The sequence below is a fragment of the Mchenga conophoros genome, linkage group LG22, assembly GCF_057382185.1.
Source record: "Mchenga conophoros isolate Kocher_MC1m ecotype Shallow Benthic linkage group LG22, M_conophoros_male_GT1.1, whole genome shotgun sequence".
In the NCBI taxonomy this organism is placed as follows: Eukaryota; Metazoa; Chordata; class Actinopteri; order Cichliformes; family Cichlidae; genus Mchenga; species Mchenga conophoros.
The window spans coordinates 38,558,064-38,583,751 of NC_140546.1; the positions used below are offsets into that span (position 1 = coordinate 38,558,064).

The window sequence follows — 25,688 nt, forward strand, 5'->3', positions numbered from 1 at the left end:
GCATCCCCAGGCTTCTACCTTTCTACCTATAAAACCCGAGAGCAGTCAAATGGTGGAAGTGGAAGCTAAATTGGCTAAATTGACCGCGGAGTCATCATTTTGCGTTTCTACCTTTAAAAGCCGGAGAGCAGTCAGTCAAATGCTGGAGTCGTTCATATGTATATTAGGTCGTTACCTAGGAATTCTGGAGGGAGGGGAGTGGGGGTGAGTGATTGAGGGGGTGGGGGAGTGGAGTGTTTCAGTTTGCCATCTTAGGGAGAAATCAACACGTCCTTTGTATGTCCTTTGTTGCTGACATTTATTGATGAAAACAGTACAAAAAACCAACCATTTGTACACATATTTACAAATAATGATAAAAAGTGAGTGAGTACATTTCAACATTTTCAGCAATCACTCACAATCCTGGCACTGCCACGGTATCTGTCGTCTGCATTTCCCACATGTGTACCTGTAGCAGTGAACACATCGCACAGTGGCCTGATTTTTTTTGCATCTGTGTACTTGGATTTTAGGTCGCAAGCCACCCAAAACTTGCTCCATGTACCACTCAGCAGGCCATTTGTAAATATGTGTACAAATGGTTGGTTTTTTGTACTGTTTTCATCAATAAATGTCAGCAACAAAGGACATACACCCATGTGTGTTGATTTCTCCCTAAGATGGCAAACTGAAACACTCCAAGTTGGTGACTTTTGGAGATTTGTTTCCCTGGATGATTGAGAATGCATCAAGATGAAACACAAAAGGAAGCTCACCGCTTTTAGCAGCTCCCCCACCCCCTCAATCACTCACTGAGTGATTGAGGGGGTGGGGGAGTGGAGTGTTTCAGTGTTTCAGTTTGCCATCTTAGGGAGAAATCAACACACATGGGTGTATGTCCTTTGTTGCTGACATTTATTGATGAAAACAGTACAAAAAACCAACCATTTGTACACATATTTACAAATGGCCTGCTGAGTGGTGCATGGAGCATGTTCATTGGTTCATGGACCTCCCTGAACTAATGGCATTTATTGCAATTGTCATCTTGCAGGGGGTTTACAGGGTTCCATCGGTAAATGACTGCTGGTCAGCAAACCTGGGAAACCCACAGATAATTGGAACTATGGCACGAAACCGCTTCCAAGACATCATGCAACACTCCACTCCCCCACCCCCTCAATCACTCACCCCCACTCCCCTCCCTCCAGAATTCCTAGGTAACGACCTAATATACATATGAACGACTCCAGCATTTGACTGACTGCTCTCCGGCTTTTAAAGGTAGAAACGCAAAATGATGACTCCGCAGGGGTCTAAGGTAGAAAACCAAAATGACTGCTCTCCGGGGGTCTAAGTGCTAATGATATAAGTTTGCATATGGTAGAATGCTGCATGTAATCATTTGTGTGTAGAAGTATATGGTAAATATATAAATAATAAATATACAAGTATATAGTTGGTGGCATATTGAAAGAATGTCTCATCCTAGGAGGTCTGTAACATTTTAGGATGTTCACCCCCACATCCTAGGAGCATGAGAGAGGTCGTACCTTGTCTTATTCTCAGTTCTGGAGACTGCACTTTTGCTAGCAAGAAGTTTCTCTTCTCTGAGTCTTTACTGAAGAAGTGTTTTAGACTATATTTCTTAACAGACACTGACTGCATGAGCCAGTGAACGACACCCACTGAACGACACTCACTGAATGAGCCATTGAACGACTCATTGAATGAGCCAGTGAACGACACCCACTCAACGACACTGACTGAATGAGCCAGTGAACGACATCCACTGAACGTCCCAAATGTTATTCTATGTAATAATTTCTGAAAAACCTTTAGGTATTTATTTTATAAAGTGCATTAGTTATGATTTCAAGTATGGTTTTAGGAAATTTTTCCTCCATATGTACAATTATATAAACATACAGACACACAGACACCTTTTAAGCCCTTGTCCTCTGATCAGGTGTCCATGTAGCATTTACCTGGACCACTGTCGCCAAACCATCTGTTTCATAATACATGTAATGTTTAATCCGCACTGGTCACTCCACTTTATTGTCATTGATATTTATATTTAAAAGTGCAATACTGTAATTTTCTGCTGCTCATTCCTGTGCAATATCCCATCTGCCCTCCCGTCATATTTCTTTTCAAGATTTTCTTATTTAATCACTAGTGTACATATATTTATAGATACATATATATTTAGTCATCTTTTCTCTTTTACCATGTCTCTCTAATATTTTGCTCCTTACTATTTTTCTATTTTCTTATTATTTTATTTTCCTATATTTTCTCCTACTGTATCAAGCTGCTGAGTGACTGCTGCTCGTCAAACACATTTCATTGCAATGTTGACCCTGTGCTAACTTGCATATGACAAATAAAACTGAAAACTGAAAACATGTAAGCTTTTTCTCTTTGGTTTGTTTGAGCGTTTGTTTTTTAAATACACAGCAAGTGTCACACACACTCTCTCTCTCTCTCTCTCTCTCTCTGTCTGTCTGTCACACACACACACACCTCCACATTCCAATCTAAGGAACAAACGCTCACTGAATTATAAATAAAGACCGGGGCAGTTCCTCAAGGCAAGGCAAGGCAAATTTATTTGTATAGCACAATTCAACAACAAGGTGATTCAAAGTGCTTTACAGAGACATTAGAAACAAAAACAAATAAAAAGCATGATTTAAAATAGATTAAAACAAGCAAAGAAACAAACTAACTAATTAACAAACAAACAAACAAAACAGTATATAAAATCAAAACAGATCAGCATCAGAACTTTAAAGTCTATCCTCTGACGGACAGGCAGCCAGTGTAAAGACCTCAGAGCTGGACTGATGTGGTCCACTTTTTTGGTCTTAGTGAGGACTCGAGCAGCAGAGTTCTGAATGAGCTGTAGTTGTCTGACTGATTTTTTAGGTAGACCTGTAAAGATGCTGTTACAGTAATCAAGCCTACTAAAGATGAATGCATGGACTAGTTTTTCCAGGTCCTGTTGAGACATCAGATCTTTTATCCTTGAAATATTCTTGAGGTGATAGTAAGCTGACTTTGTTATTGTCTTAATGTGTTTTTCTTTTCTTTTTCAAGTTTAGGTCTGCATCCATCACTACACCCAAATTTCTCGCCTGGTTTGTGGTTTTTAGATGTATAGATTGAAGTTCTCTGGTGACCTGTAATCGTTTTTCTTTGGCGCCAAAGACTATTACCTCAGTTTTGTTTTTGTTTAGCTGGAGAAAATTGTGGCACAACCAGTCATTAATTTCCTCAATGCATTTACCAAGAGCCTGTACAGGGCCTTGGTCTCCTTATTTATCTTATTTATCCAAAGTGCGACACCTGAGCGCAGACCCGGGCTGTTAAACAAATATGAGTCAATGCAGATGTCAGACAGACTGTCCAAATTCTCCCAAAGAATCTGCAGGCACCTGTTTAAAATTGGCTTAGGATAGAAAATTCTAAGTCTATTATTGAGATATTCTTATTTTCTGTTAGTAGTTAATCTTTCAAATGACAAGAGATAATGCCTAGATATCTCACCTCATCTTTCATCTGTGTATTACATATTAACTGCAGGAGACACTCATGTAGAGCTAGTATCTCACATTTATTATTATTATTGTTATTATTCATCTGTAAACCTGACGTGTTTCATAATCACCTTGGCTATGTTAATCATCATGCTCTTCAGGAGGCATCAAGACGCGGGGAACACAAATGAGAAATTAAAATGGAGCCACAGTGGAAGCAAAACCAGACACCTGAACATGGAAACACAAGACTTTCACAATAAAACACGAAACAGTGAACGTAAATAATACAATATGAAGCAGAGTGAAATTTGGAAACATCACACTTTATTTCAATACGTAAATTAAAACAAAACAAAACAAAACAAAAAACCCTCAAACCACATTTAAATTACATGCAAGACAATGTAAAAACAGCTGTGTTTTTTAAGAATAAAATCACTACATAAAAAAGCCCATGCAAAGAGAATAGGAAAAGAACAGATAAAATGAAAGTCAGCTGTCCAGCCACTCCAAGTCTTCCCCTTCACCACCATAAGATTTCCGAGTTACCCCGTAGTCCCATAACACCTCCTCACCAACTGCGATGTCCTTCAGGGCAATGAAAAGTATTGTCTCCTGAGGTCCTGCAGGGAAGTTCATTGTAAACTTCTGGGGCTTGATGTTTGGATTTTTTCGGGAATGGTTCATTCGCCTCCCATAGGTGTCAATGTCGGGATGACAGGCACAGGGGAATGCAGTGGCATCGATGCACATCCCTCGGTCACACTCGTCCCTGAAGAAGAACAGATACCCCGACTGGGGCCTCCGTTTCCCTTCTGCTTCAGTGATATATGTCCCGTGGTAATCGCACACTATATCCCCTTTGTGGAAAGGCATAAGTGCGATCACACCTGTAAGTTGAAAGATACCATCGGTCATGACAGGGCTCTTAGAAACGTTCACTTGCAATTTGTCTAAATGTTGTGTGCATTTTACCTTTGCCCTTCCGTTCCCCGAAGTCTTGCAAAGCCAGGCCCTTCCACTTCTGCTCTGCAATCGAAGACATGAGGGACTGGTTGTCTTGTATACTGGGCTGCGGAACAACCCAGGCCTGCAAGATGGCATTGACAGTGGGCTTGTTGGTGTGCCATTTCTCCTTGTCCAAAGCCATCTGCACACGTGCAGGCTGAGGTGGGTTTCCTCTTCTGCCAACTGACTGACCTAAATGAAGTGGTCACAAAGCGACGTACAAGAAATAATGCAAGTGATTATTGCGGCTTAAAAATGAAAAATCAACCATATGCATTTTAGTCAATCACGTATTTGTACCTTAAAATATTCCTTATATTTATAATTGAGCTATCTGTGTATATTTGGGTGTACAACATTGAGTGGGTTATACTTACATGTATTGTATTATTTAATTAGTTCAGACTGTTACTGCTATTGTCTCTACACAAGTGTAACCCACATAATTTTCTTAGAGATTATTAAAGTATTTTCATTCTGAAATACATACAAAACAAACAAAGCAATGCAACAGAAGCAGCTCCATTAACATGACATGCCCAGGCCTTACCGAGAATGTACCCAACTCTTTTCTTCAGCTGAATATCCCTCCATTTCTTGTAGTGGTGTCTGTGCTGTGGAAAGCCAGCCTGTACACACTGCCGTTTGGATGGTGGCTCTCCATTCAGGGTGACCGGGAAGGCCTGGAGGAAGGCATCCCATTCTTGGAGTGGCAGGTGCGTAGATGATGTGCTACATGAAAGGTGTAGAGGAGGGGATGCATCAAATCCATCAAAAGTTTTTAAATGTGGAAACGTGTAACACAGGTTGACTTGTGGTAGTGTGTGATATTTTTAAAAAAAAAGTGTACCTGGCCTGTCCTGGTGTCGGTAGTCCTACTGAGCTTGATGCTGACTCAGCCATAGCATCCCCAGGTTCAGTGCTCAGGTATCTGTGGTTTTTAATGCATGCAAATTAATTAGAGCCAAGAGAGATGAAAAAACCAAAATACAAGGGGCGAACATCTCTGACATACAGCAACATATGTGGCTGACTGTTATGAGTCCAGGGTTAGGGTTTCTCTGTCAGATCAAAGAAACAAATCTTTCTTAATATGCTATTGATCCAGTTAGGTCAAGCACTCACCTCGCTCTCAGGCGTTTTACATCTAATGATGGGTTGGACAGTGGGACCCCACATTCTCCTAGGAAGAACTTGCCCCTGTCATCGCTGCCAGCAATTTGATTTTCCAAGGACACTGGACGGATGTTCCTAAAATAGCAGTCCAACAACTGCAGAGAAAAAAAGGAATCAATGTTAAATATCTCATAAAATCAATTCACAAGGTGCCTATAGAGCAAGAAGAGAGTCGCTGCTGAGAATGAATGACTTACTTGTTCTTCCTGGCTGGTTATCTTCAAGTTACCACTCAGCTCAACACCATCAGCTACTGCTTTCCGCGCCATCCAGTCCTCTACCTGTGTATGTAAAAAAAAAGGTGTTGGAGCTTAAAGAAATACAGACTTACATCAGCTGTCATTTCACTTATCGTGCACTTTTGTTGTTGGTGGCGCACTTACACAAAGTTCTTGAACAGCATTTCCTGTCAGTCCATGTTGTAAAATCAGGATGGCCTCACAGTACTGTCTGAAGGTAGTCATTGCAAATGTGGGGATGCAATCACCGCCAGAAAGTCTTGTGTGGAAATATTCAATATCCTTCTTGGCCACAGCAAGAATTTCCTTCTTATCAGACCTATTGCAAATGTGACAGAGGTAAGACATTATTGAAAGTTTGTATGTGTCATCCAATATGTGGAAGTGGCAATAAGGTCATCATACCTCGCTGTTGGCACGACTGTCGAAAACGCTTGGGGACTGTTCGTGATGATAAATCCACGTGTTTGAAGGCGAGTGCAGAGTTTAATGCAAGATTCTTCATCCTTGCAGTACTCCTGGAGCTCTGAGAAGTTCCAGACTCTACCTTCATTAGAAAACAGCTTCTGTGAAGCAATGGCTCTGGAAGCTTCTTCCTCACATTCCTGTGGTGTGCAGTCTTTCAGGCACACTCTGCTCAGGTGTGTGCGAATGGACTGTTGCGGCTTTTTACAAAGCAGGCAGTAGACAACGTTTCTCTCCATCTTGTTTGCACTGTAAATACAAAGAGTGAGAGGCAGAAAGTGAGAGAGAAAAACTGCATACCAATTTAGTTTATTTTGATAGTATGAGAAAACAAACAAAGAACAACAACAATACATCCACACACAAACTTTGCTTCCATCCCACCCCCCCAAAAAAACTTAAAGAAAAAAAAGTTTTAAAACAAGTTTTAAAGTTTAAAAATGAGGAGAATGGCACATGCAAGTTTTACATGTTCAACCACTTAAAAGCCCAACAAACAGTACTTACATTAAAATTGAACCGTTGTCTTCTGTTGTCGTCTTTCTCTCTCTCAGTGTCCTGCGGAAACAGAGTGGCAATAGCATATCACAAGTTGGCTACATTTATGTCCTTGTAGCTGTATGCTTCCCCATCCCCTTTTGCCCACTGAATGACAAAATGACAGGCCCACTTTTATCACCTACTGAACAACCCACTAAACGACCCACTGAACGACCCATTGACCCACCCACTGAACTGAATTTCTTGGTGAAAAATGTTTCTCATGTTACTTTAAGAGCTGTTAAAACGAACTAGTCCATTCTCCCGAGTGTTACTTTGTGTGTGTGTGTGTGTGTGTATATATATATATATATATATATATAAAAATTGTAAAAATTAACTATTGCTGTGCAGCAGTCTTTAAAGAAGGTGGTGCTCAAAGTAAAAAAAGGGGCACATATAACCAGGCTGTATAGCAACAACACACATTCATCGGTATTCATATATATATATATATATATATATATATATATATATATATATATATATATATATATATTTTTTTTTTTTTTTTAACTTTTCTATCAGTCCTTCACAAAGAGGGAACAGTCTGTCTACATATTGGCCATCTCTCAGCTGGTGCTGGTTCCTGCTCATACTCTTCCTTAGGCGCTTGTGACTGTGTCCCCCTGTATCATCAAGGGTCCCAAAGCCAACACAGATGACCCTGCTAAAGTGGGTCCCCCAGTCTCTCCTGACTCTGGACATTTGCAGGTTCTCACACCTGGAAGTCAAGCAGGTCATAGGCTGCAGCACTGAAACACAAGTTACAGTTATAGGTAAATGTTCATGTACCTATAACTGTATGTATGAACAGTTTATGAACATTCAGCTCATAGATTTCTCACTTCTGAACTCTTTTAGTGTGTTTTTTTTCATTTATTGTTTAATCATGTGTGTGTGCCTGTGTGTGGTTATGAGCACCTTCTACAGAAGCATCACTGAGAGTATTCCCATTTAACACTCGTAATAACACACGCTGAAAATACTCCTTCTGTTGTTCTTTTTCAGTACTGTACACCACCTGATGGTTTTGGCTCCTGTCTCTTTTTGCTTTCTCTCTCATTGTGGAAAAGCATTATAAACATGCCAAAGAGAGATGGGTTCATGCATTTCAGTTTTAACTGTTAAGCATTCTGTGTGCATGCCTGTCTGGTTGTGTGTGTGTGTAAGACATTTGCTGTGTATGTAACCTTCCTGTCGTTGCCGGGTCAAATCTCACCAATTTACAAATTTAAAAAACCCTCACCAATATTGGGTTTTACATCTGAGTGCCTCGAGGCCTTAGTACGTCCTCCACACTATGCACTTGAACATATTAAGGTGATGAGAACTTCTTTTGTTTAACTTTGAGTGTTTGAATCAAGTTTGTTACATATGTGGGAATAGGAATCCACCCCCACCCCACCCCCTTTTGCCTACTGAATGACAAAATGAAAGGCCCACTTTTCCCACTTACTGAACAACCCACTAAACGACCCACTGAACGACCCATTGACCCACCCACTGAACTGAATTTCTTGGTGAAAAATGTTTCTCATGTTACTTTAAGAGCTGTTAAAACTAACTAGTCCATTCTCCCGAGTGTTACTTTGTGTGTGTGTGTATATATATATATATATATATATATATATATATATATATATATATATAAATTGTAAAAATTAAAGCCGGCTATTGCTGTGCAGCAGTCTTTAAAGAAGGTGGTGCTCAAAGTAAAAAAAGGGGCACATATAACCAGGCTGTATAGCAACAACACACATTCATCGATATTCATATATATATATATATATATATATATTCATATATATATATATATATATATATATATATATATATATATATATATATATATATATATATATATATATATGAATATATATATGAATATATATATATATATAAAGTTTAAAATATATATATATATATATATATATATATATATATATATATATATATATATATATATTTTAAACTTTTCTATCAGTCCTTCACAAAGAGGGAACAGTCTGTCTACATATTGGCCATCTCTCAGCTGGTGCTGGTTCCTGCTCATACTCTTCCTTAGGCGCTTGTGACTGTGTCCCCCTGTATCATCAAGGGTCCCAAAGCCAACACAGATGACCCTGCTAAAGTGGGTCCCCCAGTCTCTCCTGACTCTGGACATTTGCAGGTTCTCACACCTGGAAGTCAAGCAGGTCATAGGCTGCAGCACTGAAACACAAGTTACAGTTATAGGTAAATGTTCATGTACCTATAACTGTATGTATGAACAGTTTATGAACATTCAGCTCATAGATTTCTCACTTCTGAACTCTTTTAGTGTGTTTTTTTTCATTTATTGTTTAATCATGTGTGTGTGCCTGTGTGTGGTTATGAGCACCTTCTACAGAGGCATCACTGAGAGTATTCCCATTTAACACTCGTAATAACACACGCTGAAAATACTCCTTCTGTTGTTCTTTTTCAGTACTGTACACCACCTGATGGTTTTGGCTCCTGTCTCTTTTTGCTTTCTCTCTCATTGTGGAAAAGCATTATAAACATGCCAAAGAGAGATGGGTTCATGCATTTCAGTTTTAACTGTTAAGCATTCTGTGTGCATGCCTGTCTGGTTGTGTGTGTGTGTAAGACATTTGCTGTGTATGTAACCTTCCTGTCGTTGCCGGGTCAAATCTCACCAATTTACAAATTTAAAAAACCCTCACCAATATTGGGTTTTACATCTGAGTGCCTCAAGGCCTTAGTACGTCCTCCACACTATGCACTTGAACATATTAAGGTGATGAGAACTTCTTTTGTTTAACTTTGAGTGTTTGAATCAAGTTTGTTACATATGTGGGAATAGGAATCCACCCCCACCCCACCCCCTTTTGCCTACTGAATGACAAAATGAAAGGCCCACTTTTCCCACTTACTGAACAACCCACTAAACGACCCACTGAACGACCCATTGACCCACCCACTGAACTGAATTTCTTGGTGAAAAATGTTTCTCATGTTACTTTAAGAGCTGTTAAAACTAACTGGTCCGTTCTCCCGAAGTTTACTTTGTTCTTCTAGACCAGGGGTAGGCAACCTTTCTGATGGCGAGTGCCATTTAAAATGTCCTCAGAAGTCAGTGTGCCAAATGATGTTATGGTGTTATAACATCATTTGGCAACATAATAATGGTGTTATTTGTCTCTCAGAAACAGCTCATAACTTTCCTTCAACTCATTCCTGTCACCTAAAAGGTAAACCTTTCTCCATCACCTGTCCAGCTCTGATGATTCAGTAAGGACATCTCCTGGATTCATCTTCATGTTTCCCTCTCACCAGATATACAAACCATCATGAGCAGCAGCTTTTACAGCTGTGGCTCCAGCAAACATCAGCTGATACTAGAAAGTAATATCAAATTCCAAATTCTAACAGCAGCTGATCAAGCTTAAACGTGCTGCTCTTGTTTAGCGCAACATCCGCTGGTTTCTTCTTTCTGGCGCAAAGTGGGCGATAAATAAACACGAGAAAAGCCGTTGAAGTAGCAACAGGAGCGAGAGGGGGGAGAATGAGAGGAGAAGAGGCAGCTGACAGCGTAAAGACAGAATAAATCTAGCTTTGTGTCTTTTTTTCCATTCTAGCTGAAGTCCGGGACAAACTGTGTTCCTTTTCACCTTAATACAAAACGCGTGATATTTTCTCTGAATGAGGGTTGATTCCGTCTTTTTTACAGGCAACTCTACTAACTAACCTTATGAATAAAATACAGTTCACTATGGTATCAGTAACATCAAAGCACCCGCCCAGCTGTATGGAAACTCCATCATGCTAGCTAGGTATTGTAACTGACTGTAAAAAGTCAGCATAACAAAAATAAACTCCACCTAAAATTGGTTTATATCTGACCCAGATAGACTGCAGGTCATAACTTCTTACCATAAGTTCAGTTCACCTGATACTCGGACAGGTGTCCTGCCAAACTAGGTATCCCCGACAGAATTTGTTTCCCCTGCGTCCGGAGCACACGCTGGACTGTCCAAATCACGGACAAACAGTATCCCACATTGTTGATTTTTAGTTTACAAACACTTCTCATAATGACTAACTACTCCTGACATTTTTGAGAAGTTAGCTCTTTATACAACGAAGTTATAGTGGGATACAAATAATATCAGGCTGATCCTGCCACAATTTGTTCCCCCTGTGTAAATCACGGACAAACAGTATCTCACATTGCTGATTTTTCATTCACAAACACTTCTTATTATGACGCATTACTCCTGAAACTTTAGAGGATTTAGCTCTTTTTAGAGTAAAGTTACAGGAGAATAAAAATAGTTATCAGCCAAAATGTTAATGTTTTATTAAAATAATCCCATCTGATACCCCGTGAGATGAGAAAAGATAAGATAACTCTTTATTGTCATTTCACAGTCATACATAGTACAGTAGTACAATGAAATTGGAAAACTGTCCTACGTCGGCTTTTCCAATAAATATATATATATATATATATATATATATATATATATAACATAATTTTCTGTTGTAACCCTCAAACTGAATGGTAATGTAACGATACTAATTTTTCACTTTTTCACAAAATGAAAACATCAGTACTTCCTGCGTGCTCCCAGCACAGGGGAAACTACCTACTTTGGCACAACAGATCCAAGTATAAAAACAATGCTGTTCACGGTTGAGGTAGTGTCCAAACTGACGGACAGAGATTCAGTCACAGGTAGATGTTCCCACAGCTCTTTAAATGAATTCTGGCTGAAGGGTAGATTCTGATTAAAAACCAAAATGCCATCCTGCCTCAGTTAAAAAGGTTCCTAAAACTGTACTGCCTGATCAGTCACTGTACACTGTTAGGTTGTGGAAGATAATCCCTCGTCCTCCTCATACTGCAGACTGTTTAGGAAACTTGGCTCAGAGCTGCAGAAGTTCTTGACTGTCGTACATTTGTGGTTAGTCTGATGAAACTCATTTTCAGTGTACTGACTGAAAGTGAACAGCGGGTCCTCACTCCACGTCTGTGGTAAAGGGTTAGGGTGTTGAAAAAAGATCAGGGAACCAGCAATCGCCGGTTCCTTGAGATGCACTCTCCACCGTGGGACAGGATGGTGGTACCCCTGCCCCAGTTCAAAAAAATTGCCCATCTTGGGTTTACGCGCATCTACTGAGCTCTTCGCGACGTTTCGGCGTTCCTTCGCCTTCTTCAGGCCGAGCTCAGTGTGTCTGTGTTGTGTGCCTTGTGCCAGAACTAAACTGAAAATATTAGAGCAATATTTCAATGAAATATCCTGAAACGCGTACCTTCACTCAGAAATCGGGGCTGGGGAAACAAAAGCAGAGTCTGAAAGTTTGAGGACAAACAGTCAAATCTTTTTCTCTCTCTCTTTTTTTTTTTTTAAACATGTCATAAAGACGAGACCCACAAACTCAGTATGTCTACTCATTAGCTACCTTGCATTATAAATATATAAAGTTTTAAAAAGTGCTTATTAAAAGAAACTATAGTGATGTGATAACTTCCAGCAGTGTCATTCTCATTTTTGTTCTTGACCAGCATTAATACGAAATGTCAGGGAGAGCAAAACGGTCGTCCTTCACAGTCCTCCTCCAACACTGACAAGGATTGTCCACAAAAAAACCCCAAAAAAACCCCCCAAAGAACTGGTCTCCCATTAACATTCATTCAACGTGTACACAAAGATAGACGTTTTTGGAAAAGCATAGTTAATACAAAAGGAGACTTCTCAAACTAAAGAGGAGAGTATTGGCGACTGGTAACACACTGCTGCTGCGACCGACTGGAACACAAGACGACAGGTAAAAATTAAAATAACTAGCAATAATTAGGGGTTAGGTTGGTGTCTAGGTGGGGGTTTTGGTGGGTGCCGGACGCTGTGGCGAAGAGGCCACGCCGATGGCTTCTTCGGTTCTGGAGATATGGCGAATCGGACCAAAAAGGATGGGACAAAACGGTCCCAATCGGAGAAAGGAAGGTGCAGAGGGCCTGGGTCCACCACCACTGTACTCAGCAGGCCCTGCCGGGTCGTTAGACACGCAGCATGGCAGGGATTGGTGACATAACATGTAGCAGTTTCCCTTCACAGAAGCGTCTGCAGCAGGTGGGTGGAGGAGGAGGCAGCAGAACCAGGCCTTTGGAGCACTGTGTCATCTCCTGGTCCTGATGCTTTGAATCTCCCTCTCTGTCTGTCTGTCTGTCACACACACACACACACACACACACACACACACACACACACACAGAAGCTGGTCAAGTGCTGTGCAACTGGGATTGCACCTGTCGTCCACAGGAGGGCGCCTAGCTGGGAAGTCCAGTACATTCCATATTAAAGTTGTTGCAAGTGCATTTTTTGTGTAAAAGAGACACACACACACACACACACACACACACACACTCACACTGTAAGGTCTGAAGTGCAAAATTTGAATTACATTCCTTTGTATCTCTCCCTCTCTCTCACTCTGTCTCTCTCTCTCTCTCTCTCTCTCTCTGTCAACACACACACACACACACACACACACACACACACACACACACACACACAAGCTGGTCAGCTGCTTTGCAACTCAATGCGGTACAAATCGACTTGTGTGCCTCTTTTTCTCTTTGGGTTTTCTGTGTGTTTTTTAAAATTTTTAAATCCACAGCAAGTGTCTCTCTCTCTCTCTCTCTGTCTGTCTCTCTGTCACACACACACACACACACACACACTGTAAGGTCTGAAGTGCAAAATTTGAATTACATTCCTTTGTATCTCTCCCTCTCTCTCTCCCTCTCTCCCTCTCTCTCTGTCTCTCTCTCTCTCTCTCTCTGTCAACACACACACACACACACACACACACACACACACACACGCTCAATGGAGTATAAAATAAAGACCGGGGCAGTTCTCTCACTGGAGTCTCTTAGAGTGGAGGCTGCCCTTGCTAGCAAGAAGTTCTGTGTGTTTCTCTTCTCTGAGTCTTTACTGAAGAAGTGTTTTATAACATTTTCCTTAACAACTGACATGTGTTTTTTGTGTAAAAGAGAGAGAGACACACACACACACACACACACACACACTCACACTCAGCGGCTCAGAGATGAGGGAAAAACAACAGAAATCAGGATAGATTTTAATGTCAGGAGATGCCCTGTGATGCTGGGGCCATTGTGTAAGATTGGAATGTGTACCAGTGGCTGGTGGGTGGTCCTTGAAGGTCCCGGGAGGAGGCGGCGAGGAGGCAGCGGGTGGCTGGGCTTGAGCTGTGGATCAGGGACGTCATTAATTCTGCCTGGTGCTGCGTGTGCCCTGTGCAGCTTGGATGTCTGCCGCTGACGCTCTGTGGTTCCTGTTCCTGTCATAAAAGGCCCTGTACAAGGGGAGAAGAAATGCATCATTGGTTACCACAAATAAAACAGTGTCTTTCTGCCTGTGTCATTCTGTTTGGTTTCTTTGAGCGTTTGTTTCTTAAATACACAGCAAGTGTCACTCTCTCTCTCTCTCTCTGTCACACACACACACACACACACACACACACACACACACACACACCAAAGCACACACACACACACACACCAAAGCACGCACACACACACACACACACACACACACACACACACACAGACACTGTGAGGTCTGCAGTTCAAAATTTGAATCTCAGAGCTTGGTGTTTTTGTCTCCCTCCAGTGGACAAATGCAGGTATGATTAGGGTTGGTTAGGGATGAGGAAAGAGAAAGGGGACCCAGCAGCCGCTGGACCCCCTTGGAGGCACGCTCACGACGAATGAAGTGGGCAGACGTCCCCCGTTCAAAAAATTGCCCATATAGGGTGATAATTGGCCAATGCGCATCGTTGGGCCTTCGCGACGTTTCGGCGTATTTGTGCCTTTTTCAAGCTGGCCCAACGTGTCTTCTGTTTCTGTTTCTTGCCTGTCTCGGCTTTTATATACTCTCTGTCTCCACCCACTTTGGGCTTTCTGTTTTCTTTCTTTTCTTTATATTTCTGTTTCTCTGTTTGTTCTTTAACTTTCTTATATTTCTCAACTTGTACGTTTTCTTTTCTTATTTCTCAACTTGTACGTTTTCTTTTTCTTATTCTTTCTTTAACTTTTTCATTCTGTTTATATTTTTAATTTTTAAATGGCACCCCCTGCTTTATTGACATCCCGTCCTGTATTTTTCCTCTCTGGCACCCCCTTCTCATTTGTCCTTTCCAGTTCTACGGCTTTTACGTGTTTCTTCCATTTCTCAACTTGTACGTTTTTCTTTTTCTTATTTCACAACTTGTACGTTTTCTGTTTCTTATGACTGGATAAGGGGTGAATGATAGGACGGGGCACTAGTTTTGGTTTCACAAAGCCATTGGTCACCCCCAGATTGTGAGCAGCAACAGTCTCCCCGTTGACCACTCGAAACAAAGTGAATTCGGAAGACAGAGTGTGCATGACCATCGGGAGGTCTCGCTCTCGAACCAGGATGAAGTCCGTCTGATACGTCGACAGCATGAAAACAGAAATGTTGTGGTCGGCCAGTGGTGCGATGACTGATTTAGCGATTTTGGTGACTCCTATGGGTTGTGAAGTGGATGTGTTGCTACCTCCTGACACCACGTTAAGGGCCACCCACGTGGCGTCGGCAACGCTGATGTGCTCCGACTGGGGCAGCTCTTTAAATCCTTCCTCGTCGACGATGATGGTATAGTCCTCTGGAGTCTCTGTCAAACTGAAAAACTTGCATCTTGTTTTGGAGGCCAGGAAGGCGAGTTTTATTAATCCGTGAGTGCAAATCTGGATCCCTTCTTTCTCTATACTCGCCACTTTCAAGCTGTGCTCTAAAATATGAAGCTCCATCTTTTACGTCTTCTCATTTGAGGAAGGACTAAAATGGGTTAGGGTGGGGAAGATAATCCCTTCTCCGAAAGGAAAAGGAGCGTGCACGGTCCATCCCTCCCTGCGGCCCTCCGTACCCGTCCCAGAAGACTTGGCGGTCACGTTGGCGGCGGCGGCCATAGCATACCACCGTCCAGCCGTCGTCCATGGCGTCCAGAATTTTTTTCTTCTTTTCTTTTTTCCAAAAAAAATTAAATGTGCTTCAAAAAATATTTATTTAATTTTAATGTGAACAAAAAACGCTTTCCAAAATGTGGAAAGGAAAAAGTCACGTAAAAACAGTAAACAACAAAAGAAGGTGTGCCAAAAAAAACTGTTTATTTAAAAATAAACACAAAAAACACAACGTTTCGACCGTACACGGTCTTCTTCAGGTGTGGCACACAGAAAACTGTAAGCTAGGTTAGCTGGCAACAGTTGGACTGGCAGAGATGTGCTCTCATCGAGTGCCGAGTGGAAAATGAGCTCCTGTGTGAGCTCCGCCTTTTATATTCTCCCCTCGGCTTTCATACAAAAACATCTGCACGTATCAAGAGCGTATTACAAACATATTTTCTCACAAATGAGTCATTAACAGTGATTTCCCTGCGCCCTGAAAGAACAGAAGTTGTGAATTCACAGAAGTGGAACTCTTAAATGAAATGTTGCCTGGGACAACTGCAGATCAGATACAAGGATCCTCAGATAAAGTGCGTTCCATCGAGAGCGTGTGGTATGGACGGCACTCACAGTAATTAGCACCAGTCACCAAGCTGTGGTGACTGGTGGAAGTTGCATATCTCCACATCAAAAACATTGTTCAGTTGAACAGAGTCTTCTGGGCAGTAGGAGAGTCAAAAGCAACAATATAGGAATAAAGGACTTTTTTCAAACACTGGTAACACTACTGACATTTAAGGAAGAAATTTACATGCTGTGATTCTGAAAAGCAACAGTGTTCCCAACAATTTCGTAACAGCGATGCAAACTGAGTGGACTGGTAAAAGGATGTTTCCTTTTGAGTAGTCCTGTAAAAATACAGTCTTGGAGTGCAATGAGAAAAAGCCACGGTGCCACAGCAGGCCAGTGCTCGGCCCAGTAACAAAGTCATAGTGGCTGTAAATGGAGAGTCTCTGGAAAGGGCAGCTTATTCAGAAATGCAGCATATCACTGTGCCATCGGGCCTCAACATCTCTGGTCTGAGGAGCACGAGCAGGAAGACTCATAAGCGATGAAGCAGGTTGAAGGCAGCTGACATAACAAACGACCAACATTTCAGTCCACCTCCACACTCGTGCCTTTACTTCTCCATCCAACCTCCTCTGGAGTTCAGACCTTCTGCCTGTTTTCAAGTTTGGTCCTTAACAGGTGGACCACAGTTCCACGGTTCCCACTGGTGGACTTCAGCCGACCGGCAGCATGCGAGCATTGCCGTTGAACTCCTCCTCCGCCTCACAGTCCCATCTTTATGAACGCACCAGCCTTCCAGTACCCAGGGACCGTCAGGGATGAACATGCAGGTGACTTTCTTCTGCTTCATGCCACCTGCTGGAGACAGCAGGTCTGGGGTGTTGACATCCAGTGGCTCCTCCACCTCGAAACATTTCTTGCACTCTAGCACGGGCTGCTGCGGCCTCTCCATCAGGGCTTTGACACAGTACTGGACGTAGCCGAACTTCCCCTTGTATGACGACACCAGTTGCCCTTGCTGAGGGAGCTCGAATCCAAACGTGTACTCGTACTTGTTGCCAGGTCTCAACACCACAGAGCCGTCAGAGTCTGTGGGCTGGTCTTGCAGCCGCAGGACCGTTTCATGTCTGAGGTACTCGGCCTCCTGTCGGCACCGCTGCTTGCCTTTAGCGTACTCCACCTTGGCGCAGCCCAGACCCAGAAGCTTCAGCGCGGACACCCGCATCATTAGGGTTAGGGCGTTGGTTACGGCCCCGTCCCCCCTGGGGGGGACCGAGGAATGCGCGGTCCTTCCCTCCTGGGTTAGGATTATGGTGATAGCAGGCCACCAGGGGCCTGAGTGCACTGTCCATCAATGGGGGCCGGGAGGTGGAGACCCTGCCCAGCAGGTCCAAAAATTACCCATGTCTTGGGTTAGATCTTTCTTATCTCCGTCAGGACAAGTTCTGTGAGGTTTTCACACTCGCCTATTGAATCAGTCAGATGGGTCAGTCTGTTCTGGTCCACCTTCAGGATGGACAGCTGTTTCAGAGACCCTATGCTGTCCGGGACGACCTCCAGCAGGTTCTGTGTGAGCAGCAGGTCTGTGAGAGCCAGGAGGCCATTCAGCTCTGACGGGAGCTCCTCCAGACGATTCTCCGACACATCCAGACACACCAACCTACGAAGGTTTCCCAGCTCTGGTGGTAATGAGGACAACTGGTTACGGTCCAGCCACAGCTCCCTTAGGTTGGGGAGAGCGCCGAGGGTATCCGGCAAAACTTCCAGTTCATTGCTGCCCAGGTCCAGCTGTTCCAGTTTCACCAGGAAAGAGAGCGACGTGGGCAGAGACTTCAACAGGTTCTCCCTGAGCTCCAACGTCACCAGGTTGGCCAAATTTCCAATGTCATTGGGCAACATCTGTAATGACACATCATTGAGGGCCAGGTGAGCGAGCGCTCGGAGTTCAGTGAAACCATCCGGCAATCTGGAGAGGGGGTTTCCACTGAAGTCTGCAATCTCCAAGGCCCTGCAAAACTTAATGCTCTCTGGGATCTCAGAAATATCGTTCCTGGAGATGTCCAATTCCACCAGTTGCATGAAGTTAGCCACCTCAGGCGGGAGTCTCTGGATCTCATTGTCGCTCAGGCCAAGTTTCCGGAGGTTCAGTAGTCTGAAGAAAGGCTTTGGTAGCTCTTTGAGTTGATTGGCATCAAGGAGAAGCTCCTCCAAACTGCGGCTGTATCGAAATATTTCATCAGGAACCGTCTGCAAGTTGCAATGCCGCTTGTCCACCGACTCGACGTGGCGGTTGCAGCGCCACAGGGGGATACACTTCAGCATGTCCGGCCGCCGGAGGGGAGGGGGGTCTGGTTAGGGGGTTAGGGTTTAGGTGATAACAGGCCACCAAGGGCCTGACTGCACTGTCCATCAATGGGGGCCGGGAGGTGGAGACCCTGCCCGGCGGTTCCAAAAATTACCCATGTCTTGGGTTTGAGAGCTAATGGGCTATCGCGAGACGTTTCGGCATAGAAGTGCCTTCTTCAGTCGAGCCCAGGTGAATAAGTGTTTTCCTTTTTGTTTCTTTCCTTTATACAGGCTTTATTTTAACAGGTAAGTTTTTTCTTTCCTTTATACAGGCTTTATTTTAACAGGTAAGTTTTTTTCTAGGGTTGTGCCCTCCCACCCCGATCGACTGGCAAACGTGGCCTGCCATCAGAGGGCTGCCGCCGGGCCCGGCACCTTCGCCGGCGCCTTCGGGCGGTCAGCTCCTCCGGCCCGCAGGCTCGCCTCTAGCGCTGGCCGGGGGTTACAGCGCGAAGGTCGAAGGGGGTGGTGGTTCTCGGACCCCGCCCTGTCCTCCCCACGCTTCCCCCCCCCCGCCAGACGCGATCGCTCGGTAGCGAGACCGAGACGCCCGGTCCGTCCCGGTGGTCATACCACGGCGGGCCTCGTCGCAGAGTGGGTAGGCAAACCCAGAGTTTGCCCACCCCGCGAGGGCGACGGGGCCCCGTCCGGCAAACACGGTTTCTCGAACCCTCGCCCCGGTCCACACGTGCATCCGGAAAGCCTCGCCCTGGTCGACAGGGCTCAGTAGCCCCGAGCGAGCGAGCGAGCGCGTGCGTGCGCGCCGCTGCCGCCGCCTGAGGGGCTACCTGGTTGATCCTGCCAGTAGCATATGCTTGTCTCAAAGATTAAGCCATGCAGGTCTAAGTACACGCGGCCGGTACAGTGAAACTGTGAATGGCTCATTAAATCAGTTATGGTTCCTTTGATCGCTCATCCGTTACTTGGATAACTGTGGCAATTCTAGAGCTAATACATGCAAACGAGCGCTGACCCTCCGAGAAGAAAGTCACCTGCATGTTCATCCCTGACGGTCAGGTGTCATTGAATGCAAAAATTGACCGGCGTGGATTCTGTGAAGGCGAAGAGATCTGCATCAATGCGAAGTTTGAGAACACCTGCTCCCGCATTGTTGTGCCCAAGGCTGCCATCATAGCCAAACACACCTACCAGGCAAACGGCCGCACCAAGATCCTACGCCAGAAGCATTTATTAGGATTGTCTCTTTATCTTTTTATGGCACCCCCTGTCTTTTTTGACATCCCGTCCTTTGTTCACTGTACTTTTGTTTATGGCACCCCCTTCCTTTAAATCCTTTCCGTGTGTATTTACATTATTTTCTTTGTTTTATCTTACGTGACTTCTTGTCTTTTTCTGTTTCTGTTTATCTTTCTTTCTTGTACGTGACTTCTTGTCTTTTTCTTTTTCTGACTACTTGTCTTTCTCTCTTGTACGTGACTTCTTGTCTTTTGCTTTTTCTGCTTATCTTTCTTTCTTGTACGTGACTTCTTGTCTTTTTCTTTTTCTACTTGTTTTTCTTTCTTACGTGACTTCTTGTCTTCGTTTTTTGTGTTAGGGACCCCCCTGTGGTTAGGGTTAGGGTAAGATAGAGGGCAGGGGCACCCCCAACCCCACGAGGCACTGGCTGGTTAGGTGTTAAGAAAAGAATCAGGCCACCAGCAAGCTGGTAGCCTGAGGTGCACGGGCCATCGATGGGGCCGGGTGGTGGTGTCCCTGCCCTGGTTCAAAAAATTGCCCATATCTAGGGTTTTAGTGCACATTTAGCATTCACTGGGCCGTTCGCGACGTTTCAGCATGTTTTTGCCTTCTTCAGGCCGACCCAGTGTGTCTTGTCTTTGTCTCTCTGTTTTCTGTTTGCCTCTCTTGGCCTTTTATACTCTTGTTAGCTCCTCCCACTTGGGCTTTTTTAAGTTGACTGCTTGTCCTTTTCTTTTTCTGACTTCTTGTCTTTTTCTTTTTCTGCTTTTCTTTCTATTTTACGTGACTTCTTGTCTTTCATATCTTTAGTTTTCTTACTATTTTTCTCTTTGTTTTCCCCTTGTTTTTTCTTGTCTTTCTGTGTTTACTCCATATTCAGACAAGGCGAGCAGGAGAAAGAAAACCAGCTTTCTAGAAATTTTAGTGCAAATTGCTGGAGTCAGATACATTTATTAGGATTGTCTCTTTATCTTTTTATGGCACCCCCTGTCTTTTTTGACATCCCGTCCTTTGTTCACTGTACTTTTGTTTATGGCACCCCCTTCCTTTAAATCCTTTCCGTGTGTATTTACATTATTTTCTTTGTTTTATCTTACGTGACTTCTTGTCTTTTTCTGTTTCTGCAGCAGGTTGGTACAGGAGCAGGCACCAGAAGCAGGCCTGTGGAGCACTATGTCATCTGCTCGGCCTTGCTTCAGGATGCACTGTACAATTCGATAGCAAGACCTCATGGGTTACCACAAAAAAAACAGTGTCTTTCTGCCTCTGTCGTTCTCTTTGGTTTGTTTGAGCGCTTGTTTTTTAAATACACAGCAAGTGTCTCTCTCTCTCTCTCTCTGTCTGTCTCTCTGTCACACACACACACACACACACACACACACACACACACACACACACACAGAAGCAGAGCAGCTGCTGTGCCACTGGGATTGAACAAGAGGTGCTCCCTCTGCTGGCTCAATGCGGTACAAAGTGTCTGAAGGAGTTATACCGGCGAAAATAACATCTTTCAATTGCATGTTTGGTCCACAGGATGGCGCCTAGAATGTTAAGGTTCAAAATTGAGGAAAGAGAGTACACACCACCCATGGTCCAGAGGATCTTGGTCCAACAATGATTTTAATGAACACACGTGTGGGAAGACACTCTGTACGCAGACAGCCAGTAGTCCTCGACTTAATCAAAGCATGAACAGATATTTTATAGCATCAGGGTTTGTTTACTGACGCCCCTTCATGCGTCACCGGTACATTTTATACATAGATCAGATCAACACCATCATGACTTTTCACCCAGAAAATCATCTTCTATTTTCATGGCTAGCCCTTCCTGTCTACCTTTCAGTTCTTGTCTTGTTCCTCTTTCTTGCCGAGACAACAAGGAACGGTTCCTCTTTTACCGAGACACTTTTGCAGTTACAACCAGACATGAGTAATCTCTCCTCTAAATAAATTTAACTCATGTGTGTGTGTGTCACGACCTCACATGCTCTTTGTGTCACCTCTTCACCTACTATCTGTGTCTCGTCCTCAAATGCTCTTTCTCAATTCACCTGTTGCACTTCTGACCTTTTACCAGACCAGAAGCTCACTGAGACTATGTGTATGTCTTCTACTAAATAAATGTTTTAACCAAGAACCTCTACTAAAACCTTAATATAAAATGATCTGATATATAAGTGTTTTGTAAGCATGTATTGCAATTCCTTCTATGTTCTAGTTTTCCCTCAGCATGGATCATCTAGACACTCTCACTAGTTGAAGCTTAAGACCTTTAAAGAACCTGAACATCAACTCAAATAAGCACAGATATGCAATATGTATAAAATAGTTATAACTGCACCTGGAATACAAAGTTAATTTAATACCTGTGTGCATAAAACCTTAAAGCCTTCTTAAAGCTATCTGTTACATTGTTAAAGCCTCGTCTTAGCCTGCTGCTCAAAATAACTTCCTGCTTTCACTTCTGCATACAACTTCCTGTCAGCCTGCAACTCAGTCTTTCTGAAAGAGACACTGTTTAACCCCTGAATGCAATATAAACTCCAGATTATATTATTAATGCAATGGTAATGATGACAATTATTTAACAATAGCAGTAAAATAATTTCCCTGCTCCACACTCCCTCTCTCGACCACCGGACGAAGCCCCCAAATGTTACAGTTATGCTTGGGTGTCCTGTAAGAAAATTCCAAAGACAGACAAAGCTAACCAGCCCAACAACAACCTTCTTTACTCCTCCAAAAACTACTTCTTACCACCATGCAGTTCAGGCAAGTACTGAGAAAAAGGAAAAAACAAAACAAAATGTCTTAATTTGAAAAAGCATTAATTAGATACGCAGATGGATCTTTTTCTTTTTTTTCCTTTTTTCTTTTTTTTTTTTTAAACTGCCGTGCCAATACAAAACAAAAACAATACAAGCTTGTGTGCTCGTGCTCTTTTGTTCTTCAAAGTTTTCTATACCTCATAACTGATGCATAAAAATACAAGAGCAGTCTACTAAAAACAAACAAAAAAGATAGTAAGAGTAGAAAGTTGAGCAACAGTATGTAGAATGTAACCTTGTCTTCCAACTAAATCTTGGCTTCCTTCTCCCAATCACATCTTCACTGTCTTTACCTCTGCTGTTATTCCCCTTGCCATGTACAAACTCAGTTGTTGTCACCTCAAATATAAGGAGGCAGCTCCTGTTTTTGTCAAGCACAAATGTGTCATCAAAGGATGGTCAAAAACAGCACCGTTAATGAGTAGTACAGCTGCTGTGCCACTGGGATTGAACAAGAGGTGCTCCCTCTGCTGGCTCAATGCGGTACAAAGTGTCTGAAGGAGTTATACCGGCGAAAATAACATCTTTCAATTGCATGTTTGGTCCACAGGATGGCGCCTAGCTGGCAAGTCCTGTACATTGCATATTAAAAGTTGTTGCAAGTGCACTCACATGTATTTTTTGTGTAAAAGAGACACACACACACACACACACACACACACTCACACTCAGCGGCTCAGAGATGAGGGAAAAACAACAGAAATCAGGATAGATTTTAATGTCAGGAGATGCCCTGTGATGCTGGGGCCATTGTGTAAGATTGGAATGTGTACCAGTGGCTGGTGGGTGGTCCTTGAAGGTCCCGGGAGGAGGCGGCGAGGAGGCAGCGGGTGGCTGGGCTTGAGCTGTGGATCAGGGACGTCATTAATTCTGCCTGGTGCTGCGTGTGCCCTGTGCAGCTTGGATGTCTGCCGCTGACGCTCTGTGGTTCCTGTTCTGCTGATCTCCTGGTCCACACACGGCTTCAGGGTGCACTGTACAAGGGGAGAAGAAATGCATCATTGGTTACCAAAATAAAACAGTGTCTTTCTGCCTGTGTCATTCTGTTTGGTTTCTTTGAGCGTTTGTTTCTTAAATACACAGCAAGTGTCACTCTCTCTCTCTCTCTCTCTGTCACACACACACACACACACACACACACACACACACACACACACACAGAAGCAGAGCAGCTGCTGTGCCACTGGGATTGAACAAGAGGTGCTCCCTCTGCTGGCTCAATGCGGTACAAAGTGTCTGAAGGAGTTATACCGGCGAAAATAACATCTTTCAATTGCATGTTTGGTCCACAGGATGGCGCCTAGCTGGCAAGTCCTGTACATTGCATATTAAAAGTTGTTGCAAGTGCACTCACATGTATTTTTTGTATAAAAGAGACACACACACACACACACACACACACACACACACAAGCTGGTCAGCTGCTTTGCAACTCAACGCGGTACAAATCGACTTCTGTGCCTCTTTTTCTCTTTGGGTTTTCTGTGTGTTTTTTTAAATTTTTAAATCCACAGCAAGTGTCTCTCTCTCTCTCTCTGTCTGTCTCTCTGTCACACACACACACACACACACACACACACACACACACACTGAGGTCTGCAGTGCAACATTTGAATTACAGTGCTTTGAATCTCTCTCTCTCTCCCTCTCTCCGTCTGTCTGTCTGTCTGTCTCACACACACACACACACACACACACACACACACACAGTGAGGTCTGTAGTGCAAAATTTGAATTTCATTGCTTTTTAATTTCTCTCTCTCTCTCTCACACACACACACACACACACACACACACACACAGTGAGGTCTGTAGTGCAAAATTTGAATTTCATTGCTTTTTAATTTCTCTCTCTCTCTCTCACACACTCACACACACACACACACACACACACACTGTGAGGTCTGCAGTGCAACTGGGATTTAACAAGAGGGGCTCCCTCTGCTGCAATTGCATCTGTGGTCCACCGGAGGGCGACCAGCTGGGACGTCCTGTGCTTTGCATATTAAAGTTTTTGCAAGCGCATTGACATGTGTTTTTTGTGTAAAAGAGAGAGACACACACACACACACACACACACACACACACACACACACAGAAGCTGGTCAGCTGCTTTGCAACTGGGATTGAACCAGAGGTGCTCCCTCTTCTGGCTTTTTCTTATGCACACTATTAAAAAAAGTTGGGCGCACCCAAATCAGCGTTCAAAGATTGATGGCTCCCTGTCAGAGCACTGGCTATGAATTTCAGATCGATCAGGCCTTAACTTGACAAAAAAGTTATCAATCGTTCTTTTCATCTTTTCTCATTGCCCACGGTCAGTTATATCCACTTCTGTCGGTCCTAGGATATTCACAAGGCCTGTGTATCATCACTGATTTCTATAATCCACTTGATTCCGATTCACAAGGTCCAGATTCGATTTGGTGCAATTTTTACTCAGAAAGTGAGAGATCTTATAATTCTGATCATTTATCAGTACTGACACTAAACTTTATCAGAGATGTGACCATCACAGCACATGCCGTTGTGTCAAAGTAACTGAGAATAAAATAAAATAAAAAACATAAAGGAGATTTTCCTGGCATGGATTTTATAGCAGATAACCTTAAAAATATTCTGCAATTATACCTAATTTGAAAAAGTTTACATTTCTTCAGTATTAAACAGCAGAAATTAAGCTTTCTTATCCGACGTCATTTAAGTACAAAGGAAAGAAAAGACAGCGGCCGCCAGCGCTGTAAACAACGGTAGACTGATGGGTAATAAGCGAATGAGTAATGCAGAAAACACATGTT

The 25,688-nt window shown here is 43.3% G+C and overlaps 2 protein-coding genes and 2 pseudogenes across 2 annotated transcripts; all 4 read right to left on the bottom strand.

Moving 5' to 3' along the window:
* Positions 1 to 2,420: 2,420 nt before the first annotated feature.
* LOC146549920 (uncharacterized) lies at positions 2,421 to 7,200 on the bottom strand. The gene is made up of 8 exons (XM_085262222.1): positions 6,359 to 7,200; positions 6,098 to 6,272; positions 5,912 to 5,995; positions 5,664 to 5,809; positions 5,389 to 5,469; positions 5,089 to 5,270; positions 4,506 to 4,730; positions 2,421 to 4,420 (listed from the first exon to the last, which is right to left on the bottom strand). The coding sequence occupies exons 1-8, from the start codon at positions 6,772 to 6,774 to the stop codon at positions 4,023 to 4,025; spliced, it is 1,707 nt and encodes a 568-aa protein (XP_085118348.1). The 5' UTR covers positions 6,775 to 7,200; the 3' UTR covers positions 2,421 to 4,022.
* A 7,841-nt stretch (positions 7,201 to 15,041) lies between these two features.
* On the bottom strand, positions 15,042 to 15,907 carry LOC146549921 (cytosolic arginine sensor for mTORC1 subunit 2 pseudogene; annotated as a pseudogene).
* Positions 15,714 to 19,316, bottom strand: LOC146549922 (uncharacterized). The gene has a single exon (XM_085261609.1). The coding sequence runs from the start codon at positions 18,837 to 18,839 to the stop codon at positions 17,931 to 17,933; it is 909 nt and encodes a 302-aa protein (XP_085117735.1). The 5' UTR covers positions 18,840 to 19,316; the 3' UTR covers positions 15,714 to 17,930.
* LOC146549923 (thioredoxin-interacting protein pseudogene) lies at positions 17,176 to 17,742 on the bottom strand (annotated as a pseudogene).
* Positions 19,317 to 25,688: the final 6,372 nt, after the last annotated feature.